At 56.0% G+C, this 27,158-nt stretch overlaps 2 protein-coding genes and 1 pseudogene across 6 annotated transcripts; 2 read left to right on the forward strand and 1 right to left on the reverse strand.

Annotated features, from left to right (window-relative positions):
- Positions 1-306: 306 nt before the first annotated feature.
- LOC118725967 (bone marrow stromal antigen 2) lies at positions 307-7,848 on the reverse strand. 5 transcript variants are annotated; one of them, XM_045585797.1, is made up of 6 exons: positions 7,420-7,842; positions 6,120-6,195; positions 1,168-1,241; positions 1,118-1,125; positions 703-854; positions 307-484 (listed from the first exon to the last, which is right to left on the reverse strand). In XM_045585797.1, exons 1-5 carry the CDS (start codon positions 7,720-7,722, stop codon positions 722-724), a joined length of 594 nt encoding a protein of 197 aa, XP_045441753.1. In that variant the 5' UTR covers positions 7,723-7,842; the 3' UTR covers positions 307-484; positions 703-721. The 5 variants fall into 5 exon arrangements, with proteins under 5 accessions (XP_045441753.1, XP_036306168.1, XP_045441751.1 ...); XM_036450275.2 differs by lacking the exons at positions 703-854; positions 1,118-1,125; positions 1,168-1,241 and adding exons at positions 5,408-5,541; positions 5,793-5,874 and having other exon boundaries at positions 7,420-7,848; XM_045585795.1 differs by having other exon boundaries at positions 1,118-1,241; positions 7,420-7,843.
- Positions 7,849-17,044: 9,196 nt separating this feature from the next.
- On the forward strand, positions 17,045-18,322 carry LOC118726118 (annotated as a pseudogene).
- A 1,352-nt stretch (positions 18,323-19,674) lies between these two features.
- Positions 19,675-23,795, forward strand: MVB12A (multivesicular body subunit 12A). Its single transcript, XM_036450274.2, has 9 exons — positions 19,675-19,860; positions 19,951-20,049; positions 20,180-20,276; positions 21,372-21,498; positions 22,114-22,233; positions 22,312-22,418; positions 22,837-22,898; positions 23,188-23,244; positions 23,439-23,795. Exons 1-9 carry the CDS (start codon positions 19,777-19,779, stop codon positions 23,499-23,501), a joined length of 816 nt encoding a protein of 271 aa, XP_036306167.1. The 5' UTR covers positions 19,675-19,776; the 3' UTR covers positions 23,502-23,795.
- The last annotated feature ends 3,363 nt before the right edge of the window (positions 23,796-27,158 follow it).

Raw genomic sequence — 27,158 nt, forward strand, 5'->3', positions numbered from 1 at the left:
CCTCTAAGGCTACCCATGACCCATCCCCTGCCACCTGGCCCCGGCCTCCCCCATCCGTCCCCTCCCCACAGCAGTGTTGGCCCTCAGGCCTGGCCAGGTCAGGGGACCCAGAGGTAAACAGGGGAGTCCAGGTGGTGGCCTAAGAGACAAGAAGGCCGAGTCAGGGCGGGATTGAGGCAACAGAACTCGCCCCAACCCCTCCATGAGCCTCACCCCACCCCTGCCTGGACCCCTCCTTTTGACATCCACAGCAGGTGGGTCTGGGTGCCTGTCACTCTTTGAGTCAATTATCAGGCAGAGATGGGATGAATATTATGAAGATTTATTAGGATAGTGCTGGCCGAATGGGAGAGAGCTCCTCTAGGACCAGGTTGTTATCTTTCCAAGATGAGAGGAGACTCAGAGAAGGAGCAGGGACTGCATTCTGAGGTTCATCCCCATGGCCCTGGGCGAACATCGCTCAGCCAGGTTAGAATGGCTTTGCCTGATCAGAAGAGAACATGGCGGTTAGCAGACAGGAATAACAGGATGGCATAGCGGGTCCCCACTGTTCTATTTCTGCCCCAACAGCTCCTCTCTGACTCTCCTCCTCCTCCCTCCCAAAGGCCTTCTCCTCAGTGCCCAGCCTCCTCCCCCAGGCAGGCCATCACCCAGGCCCTGACTGTCCTAGCTCCTCCCATCCCTGTCCAGCCCCCTCCTCACCTGCAGGCTTCCTGGGACCTCAGGCCAGCAGGGCCTGGAGGCTCAGGGTCAGGAGCACAAGGACTGTCAGGCCAGCAGGGGTCATGGAGAGACGGAGGCTGATCCCGGAGTTGGGGGGGCACTTGGCAGAGACCAAGGCCTCCTTCTCTTGTCTGAGGGGGAGATGGGACAATCAGCAGGCTGCCAGGCCTGGCTCCACAGGTGCTGGGCTCCAGGGCCCTCCACATCTGCTCTCCTTCCTCACAATCACTGGGCAGGAGAGGGGCTGGTGGCTCCAGAGTTGGGTGGCTGGAGGGCCAAGGCACGGACTCCAACTTTGTCCCCAGGGCAAGGGGACTTTTCAGAGTCCAGGGGACCCTAGGTCTTGGTGTTGAATGGAGGAAGGGGCGTGGCCTGGGGTGGTGGGTGTCCTGACCTTAGTTGTTTCACCTCCTCATATTTCTTCTGCAGCTCCATGCATTTGTCCTGCAGCTCCGAGGATTGTTTCTCCAGCTCACAGGATTTCTCCTGCAGCTCCTGATTCAATGTTTTGATCTCCTCTAAGGAGGGACAGAGCTTGTGTCAGCACCCTCAACTGGCCCCACCTGGGGACAGGACCCCGCCTCCAGCCCGCCTGCATTGGAGCCAGTGCACCTTGGAAGTCTTTAATGCCCGCCCCTTCCTTCTTCCACTACACTTCTTGTTCCTCTCACCCAGTGTTCTCAACCTTCCTAATGCTACAACCCTTTAATACAGCTCCTCATGTTGTGGTGCCCCCCAACCATAAAATCATTTTCCTTGCTACTTCATAACTGTCATTTTGCTACTGCTATGAATCATTATGTAAATATCTGTGTTTTCTGATGGTCTTAGGCTACTCCTGTGGAAGGGTCGTTCGACCTCCAAAGGGGTCACGTCCTACAGGTTGAGAACCACTGCTCTCCCCGGACCCCAATCCTGAGGCCCTCCTCCTCCCTCCTCTTCACACCTGACCTGCCCCTGCCAACTCCCTTACTGCAGCCAGGCCTGTGTTTTTCTCACCTTGAAGCTTCTGCACCACCTCCTGTTGCTGGTTGCCCCTAGCCATCTCCATTAGCAGGGCAATCATCAGGGTCACCTGGGATGTCTTAGAAGAGTAAGGGCATTGGAAACTGATGGGGTTGGCTGCTATGTCTGCCGCCCTCCCTGTCACCCAAACTTCCCACCAACAGCTTGCTCTCCAGAAAGTCTGCAAACTTTCCACACTCCTGCTCTGCTCGGAGGCCATCCTTGCCAGCTGGACTATTGGCCTTGGCAGCCAAAAGGACTGCTGCCACAGACAGACTTACCACAAATAGGCCCATCAGGATCCCCACCCACACAGGCAGCTTGCGGTCCTCCAGCTTCTTGGGGTACTCATGCGTGGGCACAGGAGGGCGGCAGTAAAAGCAGGGTGCCATCCACAGGGATTTGGGGGAGCCTGGGAGGGAGTTCGGAAAGAAAGCTGGAACTTCCTACTTGCTGAAGCTGCCCCCTTATTAGCAAAGAATCTATGCTGACCAATGAAAACTTCCAAAACCAGGCATGTGCAGGAAGAGGACAGTTTACCTTTCACTTTCATTTCCCAGAAATGAGGTGCGTTGTTGCTGCTACATTACTGTATTTACTTAGACCGTGTGGGCTGGCTGCTGTCCCGTGAGCTCCTGTGGGAGAGGACACCCCATCGCAAGGCCCTGCCCTTCTCCTGTGTCCCTGAAGGGGACAGAGGCAGTGACCGGAAGCCTAGGGCATGCCAGCCTTGTGTGCTGTGGACTGTGACCTGAAGAGGCAGAGCCATCATTAGTCTAGTCCCCAGCTGGGGAAACTGAGGCTGAGAGGTGAGTGGTGGGCTGGGAGTGGGCAGGGCCGGGGACTCGCCCAAGAGGCTGGCGTTGGTGTCACTCTCCGCAGTGACTCAGCAGGAGCTCCCTGAGCATCCCTGCTGCTGCCTCAGGGGACCGTGGGAGCCACGGAGGCTGTCGGAGGAGGAATATCCTTCTGCCTGGACCGCTTAAAGCCACTCAGCAGCCACAGGACCAGGATGGGGATGCCCTTGCTGAGGAGTCCCCAAGGAGCTTGTGCAGCCTCTGAGCAGGCGCCTCTCTCCCAGCCCAGGACCCCAGGGGCAAGGACACAGCCCTGGGGGAAGCGGAGCTGTGTGAGCTGCGCTGTGCTGGCCTCCACACCACAGGGCCAACGCGGGACCAGCCCTGCTGGTCGGAGGCCAAGGCTGTGAGTGAGCACCCTGCCTCCCTGTGGGACTCTGGGCAAGCAATGCCCCCTCTGCCTCAGTTTCCACTGTGAAATGGGGGTGATGATAACAGTAACATTTTCCTGCTCTTCTAATGTTGCCACCGAGGCCAGTGCCTTCCTCCCCTCGCACTAGTCCTGGCCCTGCAAACAGAAAGCTGTGGGTTTTCCCTATAAACCGGTGACGCCACCATTCTTCTGTTTGCTCAGGTTAAGGTCCAAGCACTTGTGACCAAGTCTGATTGGCAGCGAGGGCGGGGAATCTCAGGGAAGTGAGGAGAGGGAAGAGGTGGGCGTTGTGATCTCTGATGAGACTCTCAAGTTTGTGAGAATGTACTCCCACATAGCTTCTATTTTTTAATATATTGTTATCTATTTCAGAGAGGAAAGGAGAGGGAAAGAGAGATAGAAACATCAATGATGAATGAGAATCATTGATTGGCTGCCTCCTGGACACCCCCTACCGGGATGTGCCCACAACCAAGGTACATGCCCTTGACCAGAATCGAACCTGGGACCTTTCAGTCCACAGACCAACGCTCTATCTACTGAGCCAAACTGGTTTCAGCTGGCTTTATTTTTTAAATTGATTTTTATTTTTAATTGATTGATTGATTTTAGAGAGAGAGGGAGTGAGGGAGAGAAATGTCGTTTTGCTGTCTCACTTATTTATGCACTCATTGATTGATTCTTGTCTGTGCCCTTACTGAGGATTGAATTGTGACCTTGGCATACTGGGAGGACACGGCAACCAACTGAGCTACCCAGCCAGGGCTTAGCTGAGTTTTAGAGACAGAGGAAGAAGAGGGGAAGGGACAGGGAAAGAGAGAGAAGCATCTATGTGAGACCAAAACATTGATTGGCAGGATCTTGCATGCCCCCTAGCCGGGAAGGAGCCTGCAACCCAGGCATGAGACTTGCCCAGGAATTGAACTGGCAACCTTCTGGTGCTTGGGAAGATGCACAACCACCTGAGCCACACCCAGCGGGGCCAGCCCTGCACTTTCCAGGGGAGGGGATGGGGAACCAGACAAGGTGTCCTTCTCCTCACAGCCTCAGTTTCCATGGAAAGGGATGGGGAGCAGGAGCCTCAGGAGACAGTGAGGAGAGAAGACTAGAATGCTGAGCACTGAGGAGGCACTGATGGGGCTGGGGGAAGGGTGGACAGTCCTTTAGGATGAATCCATCGGAGAAGAGGGCTGGGGAGGCAGTGAGTGGGTGGTAGCTGACCAAACCCTGTGGGTTTCTGGGGACATTCAGGAGCAAGGTAGCCTGGATGTAGACATCAAAGGGTCCCAGATGCTTGGGACTGACACAGTGATCCTCCAAGAACTACAGAGTAAGTTCGTTCCCCAAAAAGGGGATGCTAATTTTGTGGAACCCAAAGACCCCAGAAAGAGTTCCCTTCCAGAAACCATGACAGCAAAGGACAGATGTCCCCTCCCACTTCTGACCTGCTGTCTTGGGGGTTGGGGGGCAGCTTTGGGCCAACTTTGATGCTTCCCCACCTCTAAGGCTGCACATGACCCACCCCCTGCCACCTGGCCCCGGCCTCCCCCATCCGTCCCCTCCCCACAGCAGTGTTGGCCCTCAGGCCTGGCCAGGTCAGGGAACCCAAAGGCAAACAGGAGGGTCCAGGTGGTGGCCTAAGAGACAAGAAGGCTGAGTCAGGGCGGGATTGAGGCGACAGAACTCTCCCCAACCCCTCCCTGAGCCTCACCCCACTCCTGCCTGGACCCCCTCCCTTTAACACCCACAACAGGTGGGTCTGGGTGCCTGTCACTCTTTGAGTCAATTATCAGGCAGAGATGGGTTGAATGCTATGAAGATTTATTAGGATAGTGCAGGCCGAATGGGAGAGAGCGCCTCTGGGACCAGGTTGTTATCTTTCCAAAATGAGAGAGAGACTCTCAGAAAAGGAGACTGTTTTTTTTCTTTCCTTTTATTTATTTTTTTAAACATAGTTTATTGATGTTTTACAGAGAGAGGAATTGAAAGGGATAGAGAGTTAGAAACATCGATGAGAGAGAAACATCGATTAGCTGCCTCCTGCACACCTCCCATTGGCTATGTGCCCACAACCACTGTACACGCCTTGGACCGGAATTGAACCTGGGGACCTTCAGTCCGTAGGCTGACGCTCTTCCGCTTCGCCAAATTTGTTATGGCCAGACTGCATTCTGCAGTTCATCCTCATGGCCCTGGGCGAACATCGAAAAGCCAGGTTAGAATGGCTTTGCCTGATCAGAAGAGAACATGGCGGTTTTGCAGATAGGAATAACAGGATGGCATAGCGGGTCCCCACTGCTCTATTTCTGCCCCAACAGCTCCTCACTGAGACTCCTCCCCCTCCCTCCCAAAGGCCTCTCCTCAGCGCCCAGCCTCCTCCCCCAGGCAGGCCACCACCCAGGCCCTGACTGTCCTAGCTCCTCCCATCCCTGTCCAGCCCCCTCCTCACCTGCAGGCTTCCTGGGACCTCAGGCCAGCAGGGCCAGGAGGCTCAGGGTCAGGAGCACAGGGACCATGGAGAGATGGAGGCTGATCCCGGAGTTGGGGGGGCACTTGGCAGAGACCAAGGCCTCATTCTCTTGTCTGAGGGGGAGATGGAACAATCAGCAGGCTGCCAGGTACTGGGGCTCGAAGGCCCTCCACATCTGCTCTCCTTCCTCAGCAATCACTGGGCAGGAGAGGGGCCGGTGGCTCCAGAGTTGGGTGGCTGGAGGGCCAAGGCTGGGACTCCAACTTTGTCCCCAGGGCAAGGGGACTTTTCAGAGCCGAGGGGACCCTAGGTCTTGGGGTTGGAAGCTGGAAGGGGCATGGCCTGGGGTGGTGGGTGTCCTGACCTTAGTTGCTCCAGCTCCTGGGACTTGTCCTGCAGCTCTGAGGATTTGTTCTGCAGCAAGTGATTCAATAACTTGATCTCCTCTTAGGAGAGAAAGAGTGTGTCAGCACCCTCTCCTGGCCCCACCTCTGGACAGGACCCGCCTCTAGCCCGCCTTCATTTGGGGAGTGCACCTTGGAAGTCAGGCATGCCTGCCCCTTCCTACTCCCACTGGACTGGGTCCTGTCCCTCTCACAGGACCCCAATCCCGACGCCCTCCCCTTCCCTCCTCTTCACACCTGACCTGCTCCTGCAAACTCCCTACTGGAGTCAGGCCTGTTTTTCTCACCTTGAAGCTTCTGCACCAGCTCCTGTTGCTTGCGGCCCCCAGCCTTCTCCTCTTCCAGGGAAATCTTCAGGGTCTCCTGGGATGCCATGGAGGAGTGAGGGTGTTGGAAACTGGGGCTTATACCTGGTGGGGTTGGCTGCTGTCCCTGGGCCCTGCCCCCTCCCCAGGCCCAAACCCCTTTCAGGATTCCTTCCAACCCTCTCTGAACCTGTCTCTACCCTGCAGAATGGCCACAGCCTCCCACCCTCTCAGGGAGTGTTCCTCAAAATGGGAGTTTCAAGCAACCGTCCCCCCCCCCCCCCCCGGAGAAATTGGAGGCTCTCTTGGCACAAAGCCTAGGAGGGATTTCCAGATCTTCTGTGCAATTGTCCAAGAAGAGTTAGAGTCCCCTCAAGCCCAGAACACATGGGATTTCTGAACCCACGTTCTATGTCCAGAGGGAGTTTCAAGGACCCCATATCAAGACCCCAATTAAAATGCTGCCTCTGCTGAAACCAGTTTGGCTCAGTGGTAGAGCGTCGGTCTGTGGACTAAAAGGTCCCAGATTCGATTCCGGTCAGGAGCATGTACATTGGTTGCAGGCACATCCTCGGTAGGGGGTGTGCAAGAGGCAGCTGGTCGATGTTTCTCTCTCATTGACGTTTCTAGCTCTCTATCTCTCTCCCTTCCTCTCTGTAAAAAATCAATAAAATACATAAATTCTGCCTCTTAGGGATGCAGGGGAAGTATCAAGGGCCCCTGTCTTGCCCTGGGTAAGATCGTCATCCCTATATGTCAAGGTTGTGGGCTCAAGTTCTGGTCAGTGCACGTACCGAGAATGAACCAATGAGTGCATCAATAAGTGGAACAACAAATCAATGTTTCTCTCACTCTCTTTCTTCCTCTCTTTAAAATCAATCAATAAAAATAAAAATAAAAAAGAAAGAAAGAAAAAGCCCCCTGCCTTCTTCGGAGTCGGGTGGGGTCCCCATCCGCACCCCAGAGGGGATTTCTGCTTCCCTGTGACTGTGCCCGGGGGGAGTCCCCAGCCACCCTAGACCAGTGTCCTGGAGTTTGCAGATTCATCCACATGTAACTGGGGATACTGAGGCCCCTTATGGGTTCTCTGGGGTCCCACACTGGCACCCCAGAGGGACTTGTGCTCCCCAAACCCTGGTGGGGAAATCCAGGCTCCCCATGGAGGGGCCTAGGGGCAGGTTCAAGGTCTATCTCCATCTCCAGCTGGACCCGGGGTCCCCCAGCACCTGGACCCTGGGATCCTCCCAAGCACAGGGCCTCTCTAGGAGGGGCAGTCACTTACCACAGTCTGGTTACAAGTGGCTGCTTGGGCCTCAGTGCCCCGCAAGGCATCCTGGGCCTGGGTCAGCTCCTGCTCCAGGAAGTGGGTGATGTTTCGACACTCCTGCTCAGCTCGGAGGCCATCCTTGCAAGCTGGGCTATTGGCCTTGGCAGCGAGAATGCCGACCACCACAGACAGAACCACCACCAGTAGGCCCAGCAGGATTCCCACAATCCCCACCCACACAGGCAGCTTGCAGTCCCCAAGCTTCTTGGGGTTCTCATCCATGGGCAAGCGGGAGTAGTGGCAAGAAGTGGGTGCCATCCAGAGGGATTCGTGGGAGCCGGGGAGGGAGTTTGGAAAGAAACCTAGAACTTTTATACTTGCTGGAGCTGCCTCCTTATTACCATAGGATCTATGCTGACCAATGAAAACTTCCAAAACCCAGCATTTGTAGGAAGAGAACAGGTTAGCTTTTACTTTCATTTCCCAGAAATGAGGTGCATTGTTGCTGCTAAATTATGGGTGTGGTCCTTGTGGGCTGGCTGCTGGCCCGTGAGCTCCTGTGGGAGAGGACACCCCATCACAAGGCCCTGCCCTTCTCCTGTGTCCCTGGAGGGGACAGAGGCAGTGACCGGAAGCCTAGGGCATGCCAGCCTTGAGTGCCTGTGGACTGTGACCTGAAGAGACAGAGTCATCATTGGTCCAATCCCCAGCTGGGGAAACTGAGGCTGAGAGGTGAGTGGGTCTTTCTTTGGTGTCACTCTCCGTAGTGACCCAGCAGGAGCTCCCTGAGCATCCCTGCTGCTGTCTCAGGGGACCCTGGGGGCCACGGAGGCTGTCGGAGGAGGAATATGCTTCTGCCTGGACCGCTTAAAGTCACTCAGCAGCCACAGGATCAGGATGGGGATTGTTATGGGGTGACCCACAAGAGACCACCACCGGAGTCAGAGATCAAAATGTATGAGCCTTTATCAAGCCGGCCAGCGACCACAGTTGCAGCACTTCACGGCGGTAAAGACCGAACTGCCGTGCCGACCTCAGGTGTTACAGCAAATTCATACTCGGAATCCACAAGAGGGAGTTGGGACAGTTACTACGACAACCCAAAGGTGACAACAGTGATTTCAGCCGTTTCCAAGGAACTCAGGGCACAGGTGCAACGCCTGGCACGCTGGGCCTGAGCGTGAACCGCTACCTCCCTCCAAACTCCCACCGACCCATTCATTGTTCGGTGACCTGCTCCACCTCCCTCGGTCCCAAGGCTCCTGCCTCCAGGAGGCTGAGGAGCTGTGCAGTGTTTGCAGCCCAGAACGTTCCCTGCTGGTCTTCACGGGGAATCAAATAGATTATTCAGACTCCTTCCCTCCTTCCCCGGGGATGGGCAGGTGATGGGTGTGGAGGACCATGCGCTTTGCAGCCTGAATTCTACTTCGGATGAAGTTCAGTAAGCGTATGGCAAAGCACGGGCCAAACAGTGAAATGAGGAGCGGGAGGACCAGGGGTCAAGCTGTGGCCTACAAGAGGGTAGTCAGCCGTGGTGACCACGTGAACAGGTTTTCACACCAACGTCCTGCGGCCCTTCTCCTTCCTAAGGCTAAGTCTTAGCATTTCCTGAGTCAGGCTAAGTCTTAGCATTTCCTGAGCTGACTCAGCCTCTCCCTGATGAATGGTTTGTGTAAAGACAAGCCTCCTTGTTTTAGGAACAATAAATCTAATCCCCTCCAGTTCTGCAGGACTAACTCCCTCGCCTAGGGAGCTTAAGGAGTCTTCTAGCTGTCCTACCGATGTTTCCTGGTTGACCTGTTGTCCTGGCTCTTTGTAATTCTGATGTATTTCTGTTATTAGAGCAGCAGTCCCACCAGGCCTAGTCCTGCTAAAAGGGGGACCAGGACAGGGCACCCTCTTCCCTTCTAGGTTCTAATCTGAAGTGTTCCCTACCTCCGTCCCCAGAGTGACAGTACACTTGCAGTAGGATATGAGGAAGGATACATATGCCAGGACCTGTTGGTGAAAGCAAAGAAGGGGGAAGGCACTAGGTACTGTCCCATTGCTGCACGCCCACCAAGTCCCCTCCGGTGCTACAGAATACCTTTCAGGGACTCATCATACTCTCGAGGCAGTTCTGTGACCTGAGTGCATGAGGACGAGTGTGGCTCAGGTATTCTCTGCACAGGTGAGGAGGCATAAAAGAAGGGTGCTTATGTGGGGTCCCGCGTTAGTGTGACGTTGAGGGGGTTCTCGGTGCGCCTTGCTGTCCACCTTTCAGCAGTCTCCTCAGCTTTCTTGACCTGAGTCCGATGGACCCAACACTTCTTTCCCCCAACCAAGGCCAGTGCCTCCCTCCCCTCGCACTAGTCCTGGCCCTGCAAACAGAAAGCTGTGGGTTTTCCCTATAAACCGGTGACGCCACCATTCTTCTGTTCGCTCAGGTTAAGGTCCAAGCACTTGTGACCAAGTCTGATTGGCAGCGAGGGCGGGGAATCTCAGGGAAGTGAGGAGAGCGAAGAGGTGGGCGTTGTGATCTCTGATGAGGAAGTTGATGATGCTCCCATGCCATGGGACCCCTTCATACCAGGAAAAGCAAAGCAGAGTGTAGGGGTGGAAAACACACTTTCCTTCCACTTTCTAGTGGTTCTGGCTAGACTCCTAATCCATGTAACACAGACAGGGGAACAGGCACCAACAGCCAGCTTGCTTGCAGGGACTGTTATCACACATGACAGCTTCATTACATGTCTGTATTGTGCCATGGGAGCCCCCAGGGCAGCGGGGCATTGGGGGCCTGGTGCCATTGGAGGTACAGAGAGGGGGCCCATGTGCCTGCCCTGGGGAAGGGAGGTCTGCTGGGCCACCTGCAACCGGGACTTGGGTCCAAAGGGCCTCGCTCGTGTCCTCTCCGTCCTCCCCTCCTCGTTCACGTTAAACCGCAGAGGCCTGTGATGGCTCCCCCTGGAGCAGGTCCTCCTCTGAATCCCTTTCAGGCCGATAGGGAGAGGGGCAGGGTTCTCCCTGAGGCCGCTGTTTCTTGAAAGCAACAGCTTAAAACAGGCAGGATCTCCAAAGGCGTGTTCGGGGTCGTAGACTGTGCTCCCCTCAATAGGAACAACAACCCCGGCCAACAGGGTTTCTCCAGATTCAGAGAATGTTTGTGATAAGAGAATATACTTACACCTAGATTATATTTTTAAATATATTGTTATTGATTTCAGAGAGGAAGGGAGAGGGAAAGAGAGAGAGAAACATCAATGATGAATGAGAATCATTGATTGGCTGCCTCCTGCACACCCACTACTGGGGGTCAAGCCCTCAACAGGGACATGTGCCCTTGACCGGAATCAAACCTGGGACCCTTCAGTGCGCAGACCAATGCTCTACCCACAGCGACAAACCAGCTAAGGCTACAGCCTGGCTTCCTGATATAGCAGCCAGCTTCCCGTAGAAGGCCAGGGAAAGTAGGCAGGTGTGGTCCGTACAGCTATGAGATCTGGGGCAACGGCTTTTCTCTGAGCTTCCGGAGGCAGAGAAATGAGCAAGGTTACCACACACCCTGCCCTCTGGCAAGAGAGAGGATGGGCAGTTAATCCACAGAAAGTTCAAGACCCAGTAGGAGGCCATAACACGTAGATGAAGATGCCCTGAGCTGTTCGGCAGCCAATGGTCATCCTATTCCGGTTTGGGGGAAATGCCTTCAGCCATTCCCAACGGGTGATACCATACGTGACTCAGCCTTTGTTGAGTCCCCAAGTTCCATCAACCTGTGGATGAAACTCTTGCAATTAGCACATGCTGGAACTGGCTTGCCCCAGTAGAGGGCATAAGCAAATAGGAGGAACTATCTGAGAACTGTTCGTTTGAGTGGGAAGCTTATGCCCTGCCCTAATGTTTTAATAGCCCGGTGTGGCTTGTGTATGGTAAATGGGAGCATGGACCACTCCCATGCTCCGCCTTACACCCCCCTCCCCACACACACACACACCTTGCAGGTAGAGAGTGAAGGCCATTAATAAGCAGAGTGTCAGAGCTTGGGAGCCTGGCCAGATCCTCAGTCAAGAAAACATGTTGATCCCACACAGGCCCGCATGTCCTGTGTTTCTGTTTGCTTCCCCAGGGCTACACGCCTGGCCCACAGTGTCGTGAGGTGGTGGGCAGACACCTGTGCCTGTGCTTCACCACATCAGTAAAGGGGCCCCTTGCACTGATGAGATCATGGGACCTGTGGGGACTTCCTTTGCTGCCGGACACGCTGCACATTTTGCTGGAATATCTGTGAGAAGGCGGGCAGTTAACCCACTGACGGTTTAAGCCCCAGTCACCACCATGAAGTTTCTGGGAGCTGATGGTTGGGTGCAATGCTTGTTGTCCCAGAGGCTGTGATTGACAAGGTGACATCTAACCTCTTAGAAGATGTGAAAGGTACAATTTTTTTTTGTAGGAATTTTGAAATTTTGGAGGACTTTTTTTGTTTTGTTTTTTAATCCTCACCAAAGGATATTTTTTTCGTATTGATTTTTTGAGAGAGTGGAAGGAGGGATGGGAAGGAGGGAGAGAGAAAGAGGGAGAGAGAAAGAGAGAGAGATCAAATGGTTGCCTCCTGCATGTCTTTCAACTGGGCCCAGGGATCCAACCTGTAATCCAGGTACATGCCCTTGATTGAGAACTGATCCCTCAACCCTTCCATGATTGGGCTGATGCTCTAACCACTGAGAACACTGGCCAGGCATAAAGTTTGGAGGACTTTTATTGTCTACCTGGCACAGTGCCCCTGTCCCTTGCACTGCCTGGTAAAGAAAGGGTATATGTGGGACTAGGGATCAGAGCAGCAAGCTCCCTGTGAGAAGGAGAAAAATACTAGTGAAGCAGGTTGAAACTCTGGGCATTCCCCCAGCAGGGCTATCATTTGAGTTAGATGTGTCTGTGGCTCCAGAGACATGGATTGGATGCTGTGGCAGAGACAACAGAAGAAGAGAATTCCCCTAGTATGTTGGTACCAACTCGGAAAGGGGCAGAAACCAGATGCACCTCACAGAGCAAAGCTCCTAGCAGTGCACACAGACTCCTGCAGGGGGAGCCTCTCACGAAGGAACAGCATCCTATATAATAAAAGACTAATATGCAAACTGTCCCCTTGGGAGTTAGTTCAACTGTCCCCTTGGGAGTCCAAGTTGACCACTTGCTATGACGTGTGCTGATCACCAGGGGGGCAGCACAGAACAAAGGAAGGCCCCCAAAAGGCTCAGATGGGCCCTGATCACTGGCCAGGCCTAGGGACCCTGCCTGTAAATGAACTTCATGCACAGGGCCTCTAGTATTGTAATAACTCCCCTTCCGGGAGGATCCAAGATGGCTGCTCGGGTAGACACCTAACCGCAGCAGCAGACAACAATTTCAATGGAATACAACTAAAATGTAGAGTGGACATCGCCCAGAGCTACAGGTAGTCGACTGACTGAAAATTCTACAACAAGAAGGAAAGAGAAAACCAGAAGGAAAATCAGAGGAGCTGAAAAAAAAAGCCTAAGGTACGGAGACATGCTGCACGCTCACACGCACACGCGCACGGAAAGGTCACAGCCGGAGAGGAGGAGAGGGCTGGGTGCTGCCTGGCGTTCCCTAGCAGGAAGGAAATAAAACCCCCAGCCTGGGCTAAACCCCGGAACCGGCAGCGCTGACCCCCAGTTATGGGCCAGACTCTGGGGACCCAGGCTCTGGCAGGGGGAGACGGGGCTGTGAGGCAGAATCCCAAGCGAGCAGCGAAAAGCAGGGCCCCCGGAGTCGCGCGCACATTGCGTGCAGAGGACTGAATGTTGACTCTGATGCTGGATTACCCAAGCCGGAAGAAACAAAGCCTCCGGCGGCGCTGAGCCTCAGTCCGGACTGCTCTGAACCCCAGTCCTGGACCAGACCCTGGGGACCCAGGCTCGGGTAGGGGGAGACGGGGCTGTGAGGTGGAATCCCAGGGGAGAGGTGAAAAGCAGAGCCCCCAGAGTCATGCACACTGCGCACAGAGGACAGTCTGTTGACTCTGATCCTAGACTCCCCTAGCGGGAAGGAGAAAAAAAAAGCTCCAGACTGGAGGAATGCGACAGGGAGCAGGAGCCCCTGCCGGACACCAGCCAGCCGGGCGCTGGCAGGGAGCCGGGCAACAGGGCCCCCAGGGGCGGGGGGGGTGCCCCTGAGCCATCGACCTTGGAGTGCGGGCAACGGAGCCAAGGCCGGGGGCTGCTTCCTGGGCGGCGCCGACCCCGGCAACAGGCTGGAGCAGCGCGGGAGCCCGCGGAGAACAAAGGGGTGCCACAGGCCAACCTGCTGAGCTCCCAGGACAAGGAGGAAGAAACCAAAGTTCTCAATGTGAAGAAATCAAGTGAGAGCAAAAGATAGTAATATTACTTAAGAAAGAATACAAAGAAGATCTTGAAAAATCAAAGACTAAGTCAGAACTCAACTCACCAGCCAACATTGCAACATAAATGCGTTTAAAAAAAAAAAAAGGACAGAATGTTGGAACAGCGGCGGCCAGGCCTAGAGTGCCCAGGCACAAAGCAGCAACGGCCAGGCCCCAGAGCAGCAGCAGCCAGAACCAGAGCAACAACAGCCAGCACTGGAGCAGCCAGACCTGGGGCAGTGGCAGCCAGGCCTGAGGCGGAGGCAGCCAAGCCCAGGGTGGCCAGTCCAGGAACACCCAGACCAGGAGTGGCCGGGCCCGGAGAAGCCGGGCCCAGAGCAGCCGGGTTGGGAGCAGCCAGGTCCAGAACAGCAGTAGTCAAGCCCGGAGCATCCAGGCTGGGAGCGGCCAGACTCGGAGCGGCCGGGCCCGGGGCAGCCGGGCCCAGAGCAGCCGGGTCTGGTGCAGCCATGCCAGGAGCAGCGGCTGCCAGGCTGGGAGCGGCCAGGCCCGGAGCAGCAGGGTCTGGTGCGGCTAGGCCCAGAGCAGCGGTTGCCAGGCTGGGAGCGGCCAGGCCCGGAGCAGCGGCTGCCAGGCTGGGAGCGGCCAGGCCCGGAGCAGCCGGGTCTTGTGCGGCCAGGCCCAAAGCAGCGGTTGCCAGGCTGGGAGTGGCCAGGCCCGGAGCAGCGGCTGCCAGGCTGGGAGCGGCCAGGCCCAGAGCAGCCGTCTGGTGCGGCCAGGCCCAGAGCAGCAGCTGCCAGGCTGGGAGCGGCCAGGCCCGGAGCAGCAGCTGCCAGGCTGGGAGCAGCCAGGCCCGGAGCAGCCGGGTCTGGTGCGGCCAGGCCCGGAGCAGCCGGGTCGGGTGCGGCCAGGCCCGGAGCAGCAACAGCCAGGTCCAGAGCAACTAGGTTGGGAGCGGCGGTGACCAGACCCGGAGCAACTGGTTGTGGAACAAACCAGAGCAACAGAGGCCAGGCCCGGAGCAGCCAAGCCTGGAACAGCTCGCTCCTTGCCTGCCCCTGCCCCATGGCTGCCTCTCAGACATGGCTGGAAACTTTTGTGGGAACTTGAGGGTCTGCTGAATCAAGTGATGAAGGCTTAGATCTGGATGTGTTGAGTTAGTATAGGGCTGGGGTGTTGATCTGTGAGTGCCATGGGTGGGGCCTGGATGAGGCTGGTTGACCTATTTGGAAATGTCTTTTGTGTGAAATGTATCATTGGGCATGTGGTGGTATTATTGATATGAGAAAATGCTAAGTAACTGATTTACTATCTGAAAAGGGATTTACTATCGGGGAAAGGGAGGGAGGAAGAGACTGAACATAAACTGCACCTATGGATGAGGACAATGGGGGATGGGGAGGGGGCTGAGGGTGGGGTGGGAACCTGGTGGAGGGGGGAAGAAATGAGGAACCTTTGTAACAATATGAACAATAAAGATTGATTTAAAAAGAAAAAAAGGAAAGAAAAAAAAAAGAACTCCCCTTCCTATAATCAAGGGGTGGGTTGAGAATGTGATTTTTCCTGGATACGAGGGAGAGTCTGCCCCATGGTAGTAAAAGTTGCCAGTCTCCTTCTCCTCAAGGTCAGTCGGGCACTTCTGTTTCTCACTGGTACTGAGGCAGGTTAGTTAGAAACTAGGAAAATTCCTTGACATGTGAAATGAGGAAATTGAGACAAATAGCTGAACAAATGGCTGAGCTATTAGCTGCCAGCTAATAAATCACAAGACCCTATCCTTCCTAACAGACACCCTGGAGCAGATGATTTGAGTCTCTCCTCTCCAACCAACAATATCTAAGAGCAAATGCCTTCTTGGGCTGACCAGATGTCCCGGCCTGGACTTAGTCTCTGGCAGTGGACTAGTGTGATTGGGTTGACCTGTTGTCTGTACAGAGGAGATGAGTAAATAAAAGTTGCCTTTTTTTTAATGTAAAAAAAAAAAAGAAAGAAAGAAAGAAAAAGAGAGAGAGAGAGAGAGAGAGAGCACGCAAATGCTTTAATTCACCCTACTCAGGGGAACAGATAACAAACAAACAAATCAAAACCAATTTGAGGCCTGGCCATTGGGCTCAGTGGTTTGAGCATGGCCTATGCAAGGAAGTGTCATGGGTTTGATTCCTGGTCAAGGGCACATACCTGGGTTGTGGGTTTTATCCTTGGCCCCTGTCAGAGAATGCAAGTGGAAGGCAACCAGTCAATGTGTCACTTATGTTTGATGTTTCTCTCTCTCTCCCCCAACCCGCCTCCCAGCAACCCCCTCTTATTTTTTCCAAAAAACAATGGAAAAAATATCGTTGGATGAGGATTTAAGAAACAAACAAAGAAAGAAAGAAAACAATTAGAGCCAGAAAACCAATTACAGCTGGACTAACCCAAGATAGAGGTGAAACTGACCAAGTTCATTTTGATGCTTCAGCATACTAAAGGATTCACCTGAATGAGAAAGCTAAAAAGGTAATTCCAATGTAACTCTGGTATTTAGGGGGATGGGGAGGGTAGCAATCTGAATCTGTGCCAGAAAGCTCAGTGTACATTCTTGATAATCTATAATTAAGTCACTGCCCCTTTCTCCACAATCTGGTCTTGCAAGACCTGTTACCTAAATGCTCTCATTTTATCGAGGCCATAAACCATGAAACAGCCCCCAGAGGGGGTTATCAGTGCTGGGAGCAGGCCAGGCCCTTAGGTATGGTCTCAAGACACCCAATACCTGTGGCTTTTTGCAAAGACTGTAAAAGGTCCGGAAGTATAGTCTGTATTTGGAGGACAAAGACACCAAAAGGTGATAAAAGAGGGGCTTCCACCATATTGGTTTGCTCAGAGTTTGGAGGTGACTCCACTGAGACCACAGGCATAATAAAGCTGTGTAACTCCATGTCTCTAAGCGTCACTTGGGTTTCTTCTTTTGGTCTTCTGCATCATGGAAAGCTAATGAATATTCTGCTGAGACCTTCACTGGGATTTCCCCTAAAATTCCCACCTAGAGAAAACAGATAAAAACCTCAGGACAGCCCTGGCCAGTGTGGCTTAGTTGGTTGGAGCATAGCCCTGTGCACCGAAAGGTGGCGAGTTCGATTCCCAGTCAGACCATATACCAGGCTGCAGGTTCAACTGGGTGCATGTGGGAGCCTCTCTCTCTCTCTCTCTCTCTCTCTCTCTCTCTCTCTCTCTCTCTCTCTCATATCCTCAGGTGAGTATTAAAAACAAAACAAAACATTCCTTAGATCACTCCTTTCTGCCAATGAATGCGGAATAAGCATGGTTGGCATTTCCCCTCCAGTAGTCAGGTCTAAGTCTGAGTCTTCCAAGAAGCCAGAGCATCTGCAGAAGCTCTTTATCAGAGGTTTGAGCTTTGAAACAAACCATGAGAGTCTGAGGAGCCATTTCGAGCAATGGGGATGCTTACAGGCTGTGTGGTGAATGAGAGATCCAAACACCAGGTACATCAGAAGCTTTAGGTTGGTCGTGATGCCACTGTGGAGGTGGTGGGTGCAGCCATGAATGCAAGGTGGACGGAGGAGCTGAGGCCCCAAAGAGGGCTGTCTCAAGAGAAGATTCTCAAAGACCTGGTGCCCACTTAACTGTGAAAAAGGTTTTTGTCGGTGGTATTAAAAGAAGACACTGAGGCCCTAGCTGGTTTGGCTTAGTGGATAGAGCATCAGCCTGTGGACTGAAGGGTCCTGGGTTTGATTCTGGTCAAGGGCACATGAGAGTTGGATTCCCAGTAGGGGGTGTGCATGAGGTAGGTGAACACTGATTTTCATTGTTGATGTTTCTATGTCTCCCTCTCCCTTCCTCTCTAAAATAAAAAAATATATATACATATATTTTTAAAAGGTCCTGGCTGGTTTGGCTCAGTGGATGGAGCATCGGCCCTCAGACTGAGGGGTCCCGGGTTCGATTCCGGTCAGGAGCATGTACCTTGGTTGCAGGCTCATTCCCAGGACAGGGTGTGCAGGAGGCAGCTGATTGATGTTTCTCTCTCACCGATGTTTCTAACTTTCTATCCTTCTTCCTTCCTCTCTGTAAAAAAATCAATAAAATATACTTAAAAAGCAAAAAGTAAAGAAGACACTGAAGAACATCACCTAAGAGGTTAGTTTGAACAGTACGGGAAAATGGAAGTTATTGAAATCATGGCTGACCATGGCAGTGGCAGAGGGGCTTTGCTTCTGTACCCTTTGATGACCGTGACTCTGTAGGCAAGATCGTCATTCAGAAATACCCTCCTGTGAACGGCCACAACTGGGAAGGAGGAAAGCTCCATCTAAACAAGAGATGGCTCGTGCTTCATCCACCCAAAGAGGCCGATGTGGTTCTGGAAACCTCGGTGGTGGTTGTGGAGGTGGTTTTGGTGGGAACTTTGGTCGTGGAGGAAGCCTCAGGGGTCCAGGTGGCTCTGGTGGCAGCCAGGGCAGTGGTGGACATGGTGGCATTGGGGATGGCTATCATGGATTTGGTAATGATGGTGGTTATGGAGGTGGCAGCCCTGGTTACTCTGCAGAAAGCAGATCCCCTCATTGTTATTGTTGGTAGTTAACTAGAAGCATAGTAACCTCCATCTTGGGTAAAAACTGCTGTTTAAAATTTTAACCCTGCTCTTCTGGCTTCTGTAAACATTTGCTTGCTTAAATAATAGGGAAAAATAAGACTACTCCCATTCCAGAGAAGCCATAAACTATGCTCCAGACAGAGTTGTCAGTGCTGGCACCAGGCGAGGCCTTGAGATATGGTCTCATGGCCTGTCCCAGCACACAGGACTTTTTCTCAGAAGGTCCGGAGATCTCATTCCAAATTTGGACAACAAAGAGCTGGAAAACATATAAATAAGGGAGACTTCCACCATATCGGGCCCCAGAATTTAAGAAGCAAGATTTCCTCTGGGCCTGCCAGTGCTAGCGGAATGAACAGGACTCCAAATAAATTTGGTTTATGGATTAAGGTGTCTTTTGATTTACAATATAACAAACTATCCTGCACTCACTTAAGTAAAACAAGTGTGTCTATCATTTTACTTTTTATCTAATATCTGAGGTTTCCCCTGCTTTGCTTCCTCCTGCTTCCCTAATCTATCACCAATGGATTTCATGTAACACACTTATGTCTTCTTGTGCTGTGCCAACACAGCCAAGGGTTCGGGGAGCCTGAGGGAGGGCTGGTGAAGGATGAAGAAAAGACAGACAAAGATAATAAGCTGGGTCTAGGTGGATCTTCTGTGCTTGGCTAAAGCCACGGAACAGATCCAGACGGCAACCTGATTATTTATTTCATAGTCAGAGGAAAACAAGGTAATCTAGTAAATTTCACTTGTTTTGGCAGCACTTGCTGCACCTCCCACAGCCCATGAGCTACCCAGGAAAGATCTAGGGAGCAGTCACCAGATCAAGCTTAATTATCCTTAGAGGGCTGTGCCCTCCAAGCTGGGACTTGTTTGCCACTTTGCCAGCAGGTCAGTACTGTTTCTTACATCTTCTCTTTTGACTGTAATGTATAAAACAAGGTGCAAAATTGCCATTTCCCCAGAGCATCATCTCAATCCTTTGAGATTTTGCTTCCCAACATTTGTTGACAGCTTGGCTCAAATGAACTCACAAAAATTCTTCATAGGTCTGAATGTTTCTTACACTGACAGGACTAATGGGGTTCTTCAATGGGAACACATGGGCTGTTCACTTCTGACCTCATTGGTGGCTGGCGCTGAGCCGGGACATTTCCAGCGGAAGTTGCTGGGCATGAGAAGGAAGGAAGGAAGACGGCTTTCCGCAAACGTCTTTGTTTACGGGCGCACCTGGGCGACGCAAGGGGGCGTGGCTCCGCGTCCCCTCGCGATTGGCCTGCGGCTTTCAGAGCATACGCAAAACGGCGCTTTACGGCCCCGCCATCGCAGGGCCTTCTGGGAGTTGAAGTTCTGACCCCTTCCCGAACTCCGTGGCCCGGCGGCGACTCCGAAACCCGAGGCGGTCCACCACCTTCGGCGCTTGGCTTGAAGGATGGATCCGGGGCCTGACGCGATGCCCCTGGCCGGCCTGGTCTGGTCGTCGGCCTCGGCGCCCCCGCCTCGGGGATTCAGCGCGGTGAGCGGCGTCGGGGGGCAGGGGTTAGACGGGGGGCACTGGAGGCTGCGGCTGGACGGGCGCCGGGCGCTGACCCCCGTCCCGCCGTAGATCTCCTGCACCGTGGAGGGGGCGCCCGCCAGCTTCGGCAAGAGCTTCGCGCAGAAATCCGGCTACTTCCTGTGCCTCAGCCCCTTGGGCGGCCTGGAGGTAAGGGGCGCCCGCACCCCGGAATCCCGCGGTCCGCCCACTGCCCCGGTCCAGTCGCGGGGCCCTGCGCCAGGCGCGCCGGCCCCGCTGCTCGGTGACTCGCTGTGTTCTCCCCCGCCCGACCCCCCAGAATCCGCAGGAGAACGTGGTGGCCGATATCCAAGTCCTGCTGGACAAGAGCCCCCTCCCGCCGGGCTTCTCCCCGGTCTGCGACCCCCTGGACTCCAGTGAGGCTCGCGTCGGAGGCTGGGGGGGTGGGTTTGGGGGAGGGGGTGCGCCCGCGTCCCTGCAGGGAGGACCACGGAGAGGGATGGAGGGTGACAGGCGCGATCTCTGAGCCTCGGCCACCCCCTGACTCACTGGGTTGGCTGAGGACTCGGAGCTCCGTTCCAGGGCGGGGTGACCGGCCCTACCCTGCGTAAAAATGTGCCATTAGCACAGTCTCTCTCCGAGAGTAACAACAGAGACCTGTTTAGTAGTAGTTACTACTCCATCTCCTTACACCGCAGCCAAGTTCAACCACGCGCAGTTCTCTTTTAAATGTTTTTTTTAAAAAACGGATTTCAGAGAAGAGGGATGGAAACATCCATGATGAGAATCACTGATGGGTTGCCTCCTGCACGCCCCCTACTGGGGATCGAGTTCCCAACAGAAGCTTGTGCCCTGACTGGAGATCCCACTGGGATGTCCTGGTCCAGGGATCCATGCTCCACCACTGAGCCACACCAGCCAAGCGCAGTTCGCTTTTTCCGTTCCCAGGCTTTTTCACACTGCGACTTCTCTCGGGGCTAGCTGACATTTCGCCCTCCGCAGCCCTGGAGTGCCGTTCTAGCCCTGACGGCCCTGCTTTCTAACCATCTGGCTTTCCCTGCCTCACGTATACCCATTGACACTGGAGTTAGCAAGCTTTTTTCTGTAAAGGGCCACCTAATAAATATTTTAGGCTTTGCAAGCCAGGTGGTGTCTGTGGCATATTCTCTCACGCTCCCCGCCCTCTTTAAAAATGGAAAAACCATTTTTAGGGAAACGTGTGGTGGGTGGGATTTGCCTCACGGGCACTCAGTTCTGTCTGACTCCATAGCTACCCATCCTCACGGTGGTGCACACCGTCACCCTGTGAATGCCCCTTCCTGTCGCCAGAGATTAGCCTGCCCCAAAGGCTCCTGGGGGCTGCATGGGGTTCTCGCCTAGGGCTCCATCATTCACGGCTTAACCAGAGAGAGAAACACCACCCGGTGACTGCCTTAAACAGTGCCGTGGCGACTGCCATTTTTGGGTCCCTTCCCCGCTTTTCCCTCTTCTCACGCCCCCCGCCCCCTCAGAGGCCTCCATGTCTAAGAAGAAACGCCTGTGTATGAAGTTGGTGCCCCTGGGAGCTGCGGACACAGCTGTGTTTGACATCCGGCTGAGCGGGAAGACCAAGACGGTGCCTGGATACCTTCGGATAGGGTAGGGCCTTGGTCGGCAAACTGTGGCTCTCGAGTCTCGGTTTGCCACTCTGTTGACTAATGAGTTTGCCGACCACTGGGGTAGGGCATTCCCCGCCCCGCCCCCCTTCACTCTCTAAGAGAGAGTTTATTTAGAAAGTTACAGAGGTGGTAGAAGCGCCCTTGGAACTTAGGAGAGAGAAAAGCAGAGGTCACACACCTGGGGAAAGAGGAAGGTGAGGGGAAGGTTCGGACTTCCCCCCAGCTTTTGGCCTCCTTCCTTGCTCCCCAACTCCCATGTGTACACTCTGATCCTCAGAGACTCCCCTGAGGCCTCCATCCCTTCCCTTCTACCACCTCTCTGGGCCTCAGTTTCCACACTTTTAAAGGGACAGTTGTGCTGGTCTTGTAGGGTCATCATAAGGGATAAATGAGTTGGTGTGTCTGAAGTTCAGAGTACAGTGATGGGATCCAGCAATTGCTTAAGATGTGGGCTGAGATGCTGGAAGGAAAATCCTGCAAAAGGCGGGGGTCACCCCGAGGGCCGAGTTCCTCCTCTCTTCTCTTCTTCTGGCCGCTGTTCTCAGCCCTGGCTCTGCCTGGGCCAGAACACCCCTCCCCCTCCCTCCCCATCTAGGGACATGGGCGGTTTTGCCATCTGGTGCAAGAAGGCAAAGGCCCCTCGGCCAGTGCCCAAGCCCCGAACTCTCAGCCGGGACATGCAGGGCCTCTCCTTGGACCAACCCAGCCAGCCCGGGTGAGTGCTCGGGCTCAGGGATGGGGGCGGTGCTGGGGGCGTGGTCAGGTCTGACCTGGGCTGTCCCGTCACCACCAGCAAGGGCGGCCACCCAGAGGGGACCTTGTCGAGACTGGGCTCCAGGGCCTCCACCCTGCGGAGGAGTGACTCTATCTACGAGGCCTCCAACCTCTATGGCATCTCAGGTGAGTGCAGAGCCGGTTGGGGTTGAGGTTGGGTGCGACTGGCCAAAGGTTTATACAGCCCAGAAGGGGCGTGGCCACGGTCGGAACCAGGCCTGGCCCCACCCCATTCCGCACTGCCCTGGCCCGTGTGGTTCAGCTGGTTGGCGTGTCCTCTCTCACAACAAAAGGTTTGGGTTCAGTTCCCAGTCGGGCACACCCTGGTTGTGGCTTCCGTCCCCAGTTGGGTGTGCACAGAAGGCAACTGGTGGCTGTTTCTCCCTCAATGTTCTTTCCCTCCCTTCGTCTCTCTCTAAATCAGTAAACAGATCCTCTCGTGAGGATTTAAAGTAAAACTGGCCGGGGGGGGGGGGGGGGGGCCTCTGGGGTGGCAGCAGCCCTGCCCCTCAGTTTCTTACTCCCCATCCCGTGCTTTCCTCAGCCATGGACGGGGTCCCCTTCACGCTGCACCCCCGATTCGAGGGCAAGAGCTGCGGCCCGCTGGTGAGTCTGCGCCCCGGGGGAGCGTGGGGCTGCCCTGCCCATCACCTTCCTAGACAGGAGCACAGGGACCATCATCCAGGCCCCAGCCCAGCAGAGCCGAGTTTCTGGGGTGGGGGAGGCTGGAGACCAAGTGCTGGGGCTGGAGGGCATGGGGAGTCTGCTGCTGGCTAGTGGCTGTGGCCAGAAGGGGGAGGGGTCGTCCAGGCAGATATTGAGAGAGGCTCGACCATGAGGGAATGGGGTTCCAGATAGGGGTCTGGGTCCAATCTGACCTGCCCCTGCCCACCAGGCCTTCTCTGCCTTCGCTGATCTGACCATCAAGTCGCTGGCGGACATTGAGGAGGAGGTAGGTGCTGGGGCGGGGAGGAAGGGTAGGGGGTGCTGGGACCCTCCCCCACACAGGCCACCTGTCTCCCCCAGCTGCACCCCACCTCTCCAGGGCTGGAGATCACTTAGTCCCCAAATGGCTCCCTCCCACCCCCCATTCCTCACAGCAGCCTCCACGCCCCTCCCTCACTCTGTGCTCTTCCTCCCCCTCAGTACAACTACGGCTTCGTGGTGGAGAAGACAGCAGCCGCACGCCTGCCCCCCAGTGTGTCCTAGCCCTTCCTGTTCTAGGGAAGAGGCCCCACCCACACCCCCAGGACTGGCAGCTGCCCCACCCGAGCTCGTGCTGGGGGCCTTGGCCGCACTGGGCATTCTGGAACCTCAGCCACATGGGGAGCTGCTAGCCCGGCGGGGGTGGACCTGCCTGGCCTGAGGGGGTCTCCTGGCCCGGGCCCCAAAGGGCAGAGGTGGGGCCAGATGGAAACGGTGCCTTCACGTCATTTGTGTCAAGACTCTCTGTGCCCGGAGGCCGCGGGCTGTCCTCTGGGCAATAAACACTATGCACTCTGCGTCCGGAGTCCGACCCTGGTCCTGCGTGTGGCCGTGGCCTTCACCTCGTGCGAGCCGGACAGCCGTGCACCCGAGAGGCGTGTGAGATCCCAGCGGAGGTGGCCCTGCCGCTCCTCCCGTCCTGCCGAGTGGAAACTGAGGCCCGGAGTCCAGGTCACAGGAAGACCCCGTCCTGCTTCCCGCCCTTGAGTGTAGTAACGTAACGGTAACGGCTTCGAGTGTCCCGGGGACCACCTCGCAGCGCCTGAGACGGCTGTCTCACCAATCCTCCCACAGCCCGTGGGAAGCCCGCCGTGTCCCCGTCTCACAGACGGTGGCCCCGAGGCAGCGGGCAGCCTCGGTCACACCTGGGCTGTGGGTACACTGGCCGGCCCTCGTTATTCGCAGAAGTTCCCGTTTATAAAACTGCAGAGAAAACCGAGTTAGTAGATATTGGGTTCCTCAGGGAAATGGGTGGGGTTCTGTGAGCAGCTGGGTCACATTTTTGTCGAGTGATTGACACCCAGGCCATTCAACTGATAGTGCCGGACTTCTCTGAGTCCGCCAGCCGCGGACAGGAGATGGTGGCTGCCCTCCAGGTGATTTCCACACAACGACCGACCCGCAGAGCCGGGTTCACTGCCGCATCGTCCACAGTGAACTCGCTGCCAACAGCAGTGACTCCCTGAACGGAGCTCCCCTCACACGGGCCTTCCCTGAGCGGAGGAGGCCGCCTCCGGGGCCCGGGGGCACCACGCGTGGGGGCCTTTCTAAAGGGCGAAATGCCGAGGAAGCACAGAAACGGGGAGAGCAGGCCACAAAGGGGACTGTGTACAGGCCGAGCTGGAGCAGCGGCGGGCTGCCACCTTGTCCCGCCCCCGCTGCCCATGTCCTCCGGGGACCGCGGAAGCACAGGAGTGTTTGGGTTTGGGGTTTACAGATACGTTTCAGCCATAAGAGAACAGCGTGCGAACACGGGATCGCGAATAATGAGGGTGGGCGGGAATTGTGACGTCACCTGCCCCAGGCCCCCCTGCCACGTGTGTGCGCCTCCTCTGCTCTCCCTACGTCCCCGCAGCCTCAGGGAAGCCCGGGTGTCTCTGGCTCAGGAAATCTCATCCACACCATGGGCTCTGCGGGTCGGTCGTTGTGTGGAAATCACCTGGAGGGGCAGCCACCATCTGTCCTGGGCGGGCGGGCTCAGAAAAGCCCGGCACTATCGGTTAAATGGCCTGGCTAGGAGGTACCTTGTTCAAGTTCAGGTCACAGCTCACTGGCCAGAATCGGTCCCCTGGGACTTAAAGGGACAAACCACCCAACCAGGCCCTGATGTCTAACAACACTACCCCAGGAGTCTGAGTGGGGAGACCGCCCTGCACAGCGGTCTGAGGGAAGAGGGTTTCTGCTCGGGGAGAGGGGGGGGGGGGAGGAGCCCCTCTCTGGGGTCTGGGGGGGGGCAGTCCCTCTCTGGGGTCTGGGGGGGCAGCCCCTCTCTGGGGTCTGGGGGGGGGCAGCCCCTCTCTGGGGTCTGGGGGGGGAAGGCAGCCCCTCTCTGGGGTCTGGGGGGGGAAGGCAGTCCCTCTCTGGGGTCTGGGGCGGGGGGGCAGCCCCTCTCTGGGGTCTGGGGGGGCCAGCCCCTCTCTGGGGTCGGGGGGGGGCGGCCCCTCTCTGGGGTCGGGGGGGGGGCGGCCCTTCTCTGGGGTCGGGGGGGGGGGAAGGCAGCCCCTCTCTGGGGTCTGGGGGGGGCAGCCCCTCTCTGGGGTCTGGGGGGGGGCAGCCCCTCTCTGGGGTCTGGGGGGGGCAGCCCCTCTCTGGGGTCTGGGGGGGGGCAGCCCCTCTCTGGGGTCTGGGGGGGCAGCCCCTCTCTGGGGTCTGGGGGGGCAGCCCCTCTTTGGGGTCTGGGGGGGGGGAAGGCAGCCCCTCTCTGGGGTCTGGGGGGGGAAGGCAGCCCCTCTCTGGGGTCTGGGGGGGGGAAGGCAGCCCCTCTCTGGGGTCTGGGGGGGGCAGCCCCTCTCTGGGGTCTGGGGGGGGCAGCCCCTCTCTGGGGTCGGGGGGGGCAGCCCCTCTCTGGGGTCGGGGGGGGCAGCCCCTCTCTGGGGTCGGGGGGGGGGGGCAGCCCCTCTCTGGGGTCGGGGGGGGGCAGCCCCTCTCTGGGGTCGGGGGGGGGGAAGGCAGCCCCTCTCTGGGGTCGGGGGGGGGGCAGCCCCTCTCTGGGGTCTGGGGGGAGGGCCAGCCCCTCTCTGGGGTCTGGGGGGGGCAGCCCCTCTCTGGGGTCTGGGGGGGGGGGCAGCCCCTCTCTGGAGTCTGGGGGCCAGCCCCTCTGGGGTGGAATAGGGCAGACAGCTGTCTGGGAGGGGCGGGGGAAGCCAGGCACAGGTGGGCCCTCCCCCACGCGCTCCGCTGCCCTGAGAAAACTAGGCCTCCGGTGCTGAGCTATCTCACATCTCCCCTGCGGGCTCTGCCCTGCCAGGCCCGCCCGGCTGCTCTGGCGCCGGCCCGGAATTCAATCTGGCTGGAAAGCAGAGGCTGTTTGTTTTCCCTGGTTGCCTTCTCGGCTACCCCGAAACCATCCCTGGATCACTTTCCAGGGCAGCCTGTGTGATCGCGGCCCTCGGGTGACCTGTGCTGGCCATGGTCTAACTGGACCAGCTGTCACATGACCCTGCAAAATCCCCACCCTCTGTGCCCTGCTGGGCCTGGCCCTCACAGCGTCCCAGAGGGATCAGGGCCATCAATCCAAACAGCCCCAGGCGCCCTCGCTGGTTTGGCTCAGTGGTTGGAGCCTTGGCCTGCGGACTGAAGGGTCCTGGATTTGATTCTGGTCAAGGGCACATGCCCAGGTTGCGGGCTCAGTTCCCAGTAGGGGGTGTGCAGGAGGCAACTGGCCATTAATGTTTCTGTCTCTCCCTCTCCCTTCCTCTCTGAAATCAATAAAAATATACTTGTGGGGGGAAAAAAATCCAACAGCCTCAGGCTGAGTTGACATCATCTTGGGCTACAGCTGAAACTGGTTTGGCTCAGTGGATAGAGTGTCAGCCTGCGCACTGAAAGGTCCCGGGTTCGATTCCTATCAAGAGCATGTACTTGGGTTGCAGGCACATCCCCAGTAGGGAGAGTGCAAGAGGTAGCTGATCAATGATTCTCTCTCATCGATGTTTCTAGCTCTCTATCCCTCTCATTTCCTCTCTGTAAAAAATCAATAATATATATATATTTTTTTTAAAAAAATCTTGGGCTGCAGAGGGAATGAAGCCTGACCTCTCCGGCGTTTTGCTCGCTTCTGGGCGCTGAGAGCCAGGCATTGTGGGAACCCCGCTCCCAAGCGGGACAAGGGACCTTTCTGGAGACACAGTCCCAGAAAGCTAGCTAGCTAGCGGGTGACCC

This window comes from Pipistrellus kuhlii, unplaced genomic scaffold, assembly GCF_014108245.1.
Source record: "Pipistrellus kuhlii isolate mPipKuh1 unplaced genomic scaffold, mPipKuh1.p scaffold_m20_p_21, whole genome shotgun sequence".
NCBI classification, from domain to species: Eukaryota; Metazoa; Chordata; class Mammalia; order Chiroptera; family Vespertilionidae; genus Pipistrellus; species Pipistrellus kuhlii.

What these genes read in the sequence shown, in the direction of transcription:
- LOC118725967 (XM_045585795.1), bottom strand. Translation starts at nt 7,722, where the DNA reads ATGGCACCCACTTCTTGCCACTACTCCCGCTTGCCCATGGATGAGAAC. An exon ending in CCACTTGTAACCAGACTGTG is followed by an intron (nt 6,196 to 7,419) that starts GTAAGTGACTGC and finishes ATGGCATCCCAG; the next exon opens with GAGACCCTGAAGATTTCCCT. An exon ending in GAGGAGGTGAAACAACTAAG is followed by an intron (nt 855 to 1,117) that starts GTCAGGACACCC and finishes TCTCCCCCTCAG; the next exon opens with ACAAGAGAAGGAGGCCTTGG.
- MVB12A (XM_036450274.2), top strand. Translation starts at nt 19,777, where the DNA reads ATGGATCCGGGGCCTGACGCGATGCCCCTGGCCGGCCTGGTCTGGTCG. An exon ending in CTGCGACCCCCTGGACTCCA is followed by an intron (nt 20,277 to 21,371) that starts GTGAGGCTCGCG and finishes CCGCCCCCTCAG; the next exon opens with AGGCCTCCATGTCTAAGAAG. An exon ending in GACCAACCCAGCCAGCCCGG is followed by an intron (nt 22,234 to 22,311) that starts GTGAGTGCTCGG and finishes CGTCACCACCAG; the next exon opens with CAAGGGCGGCCACCCAGAGG.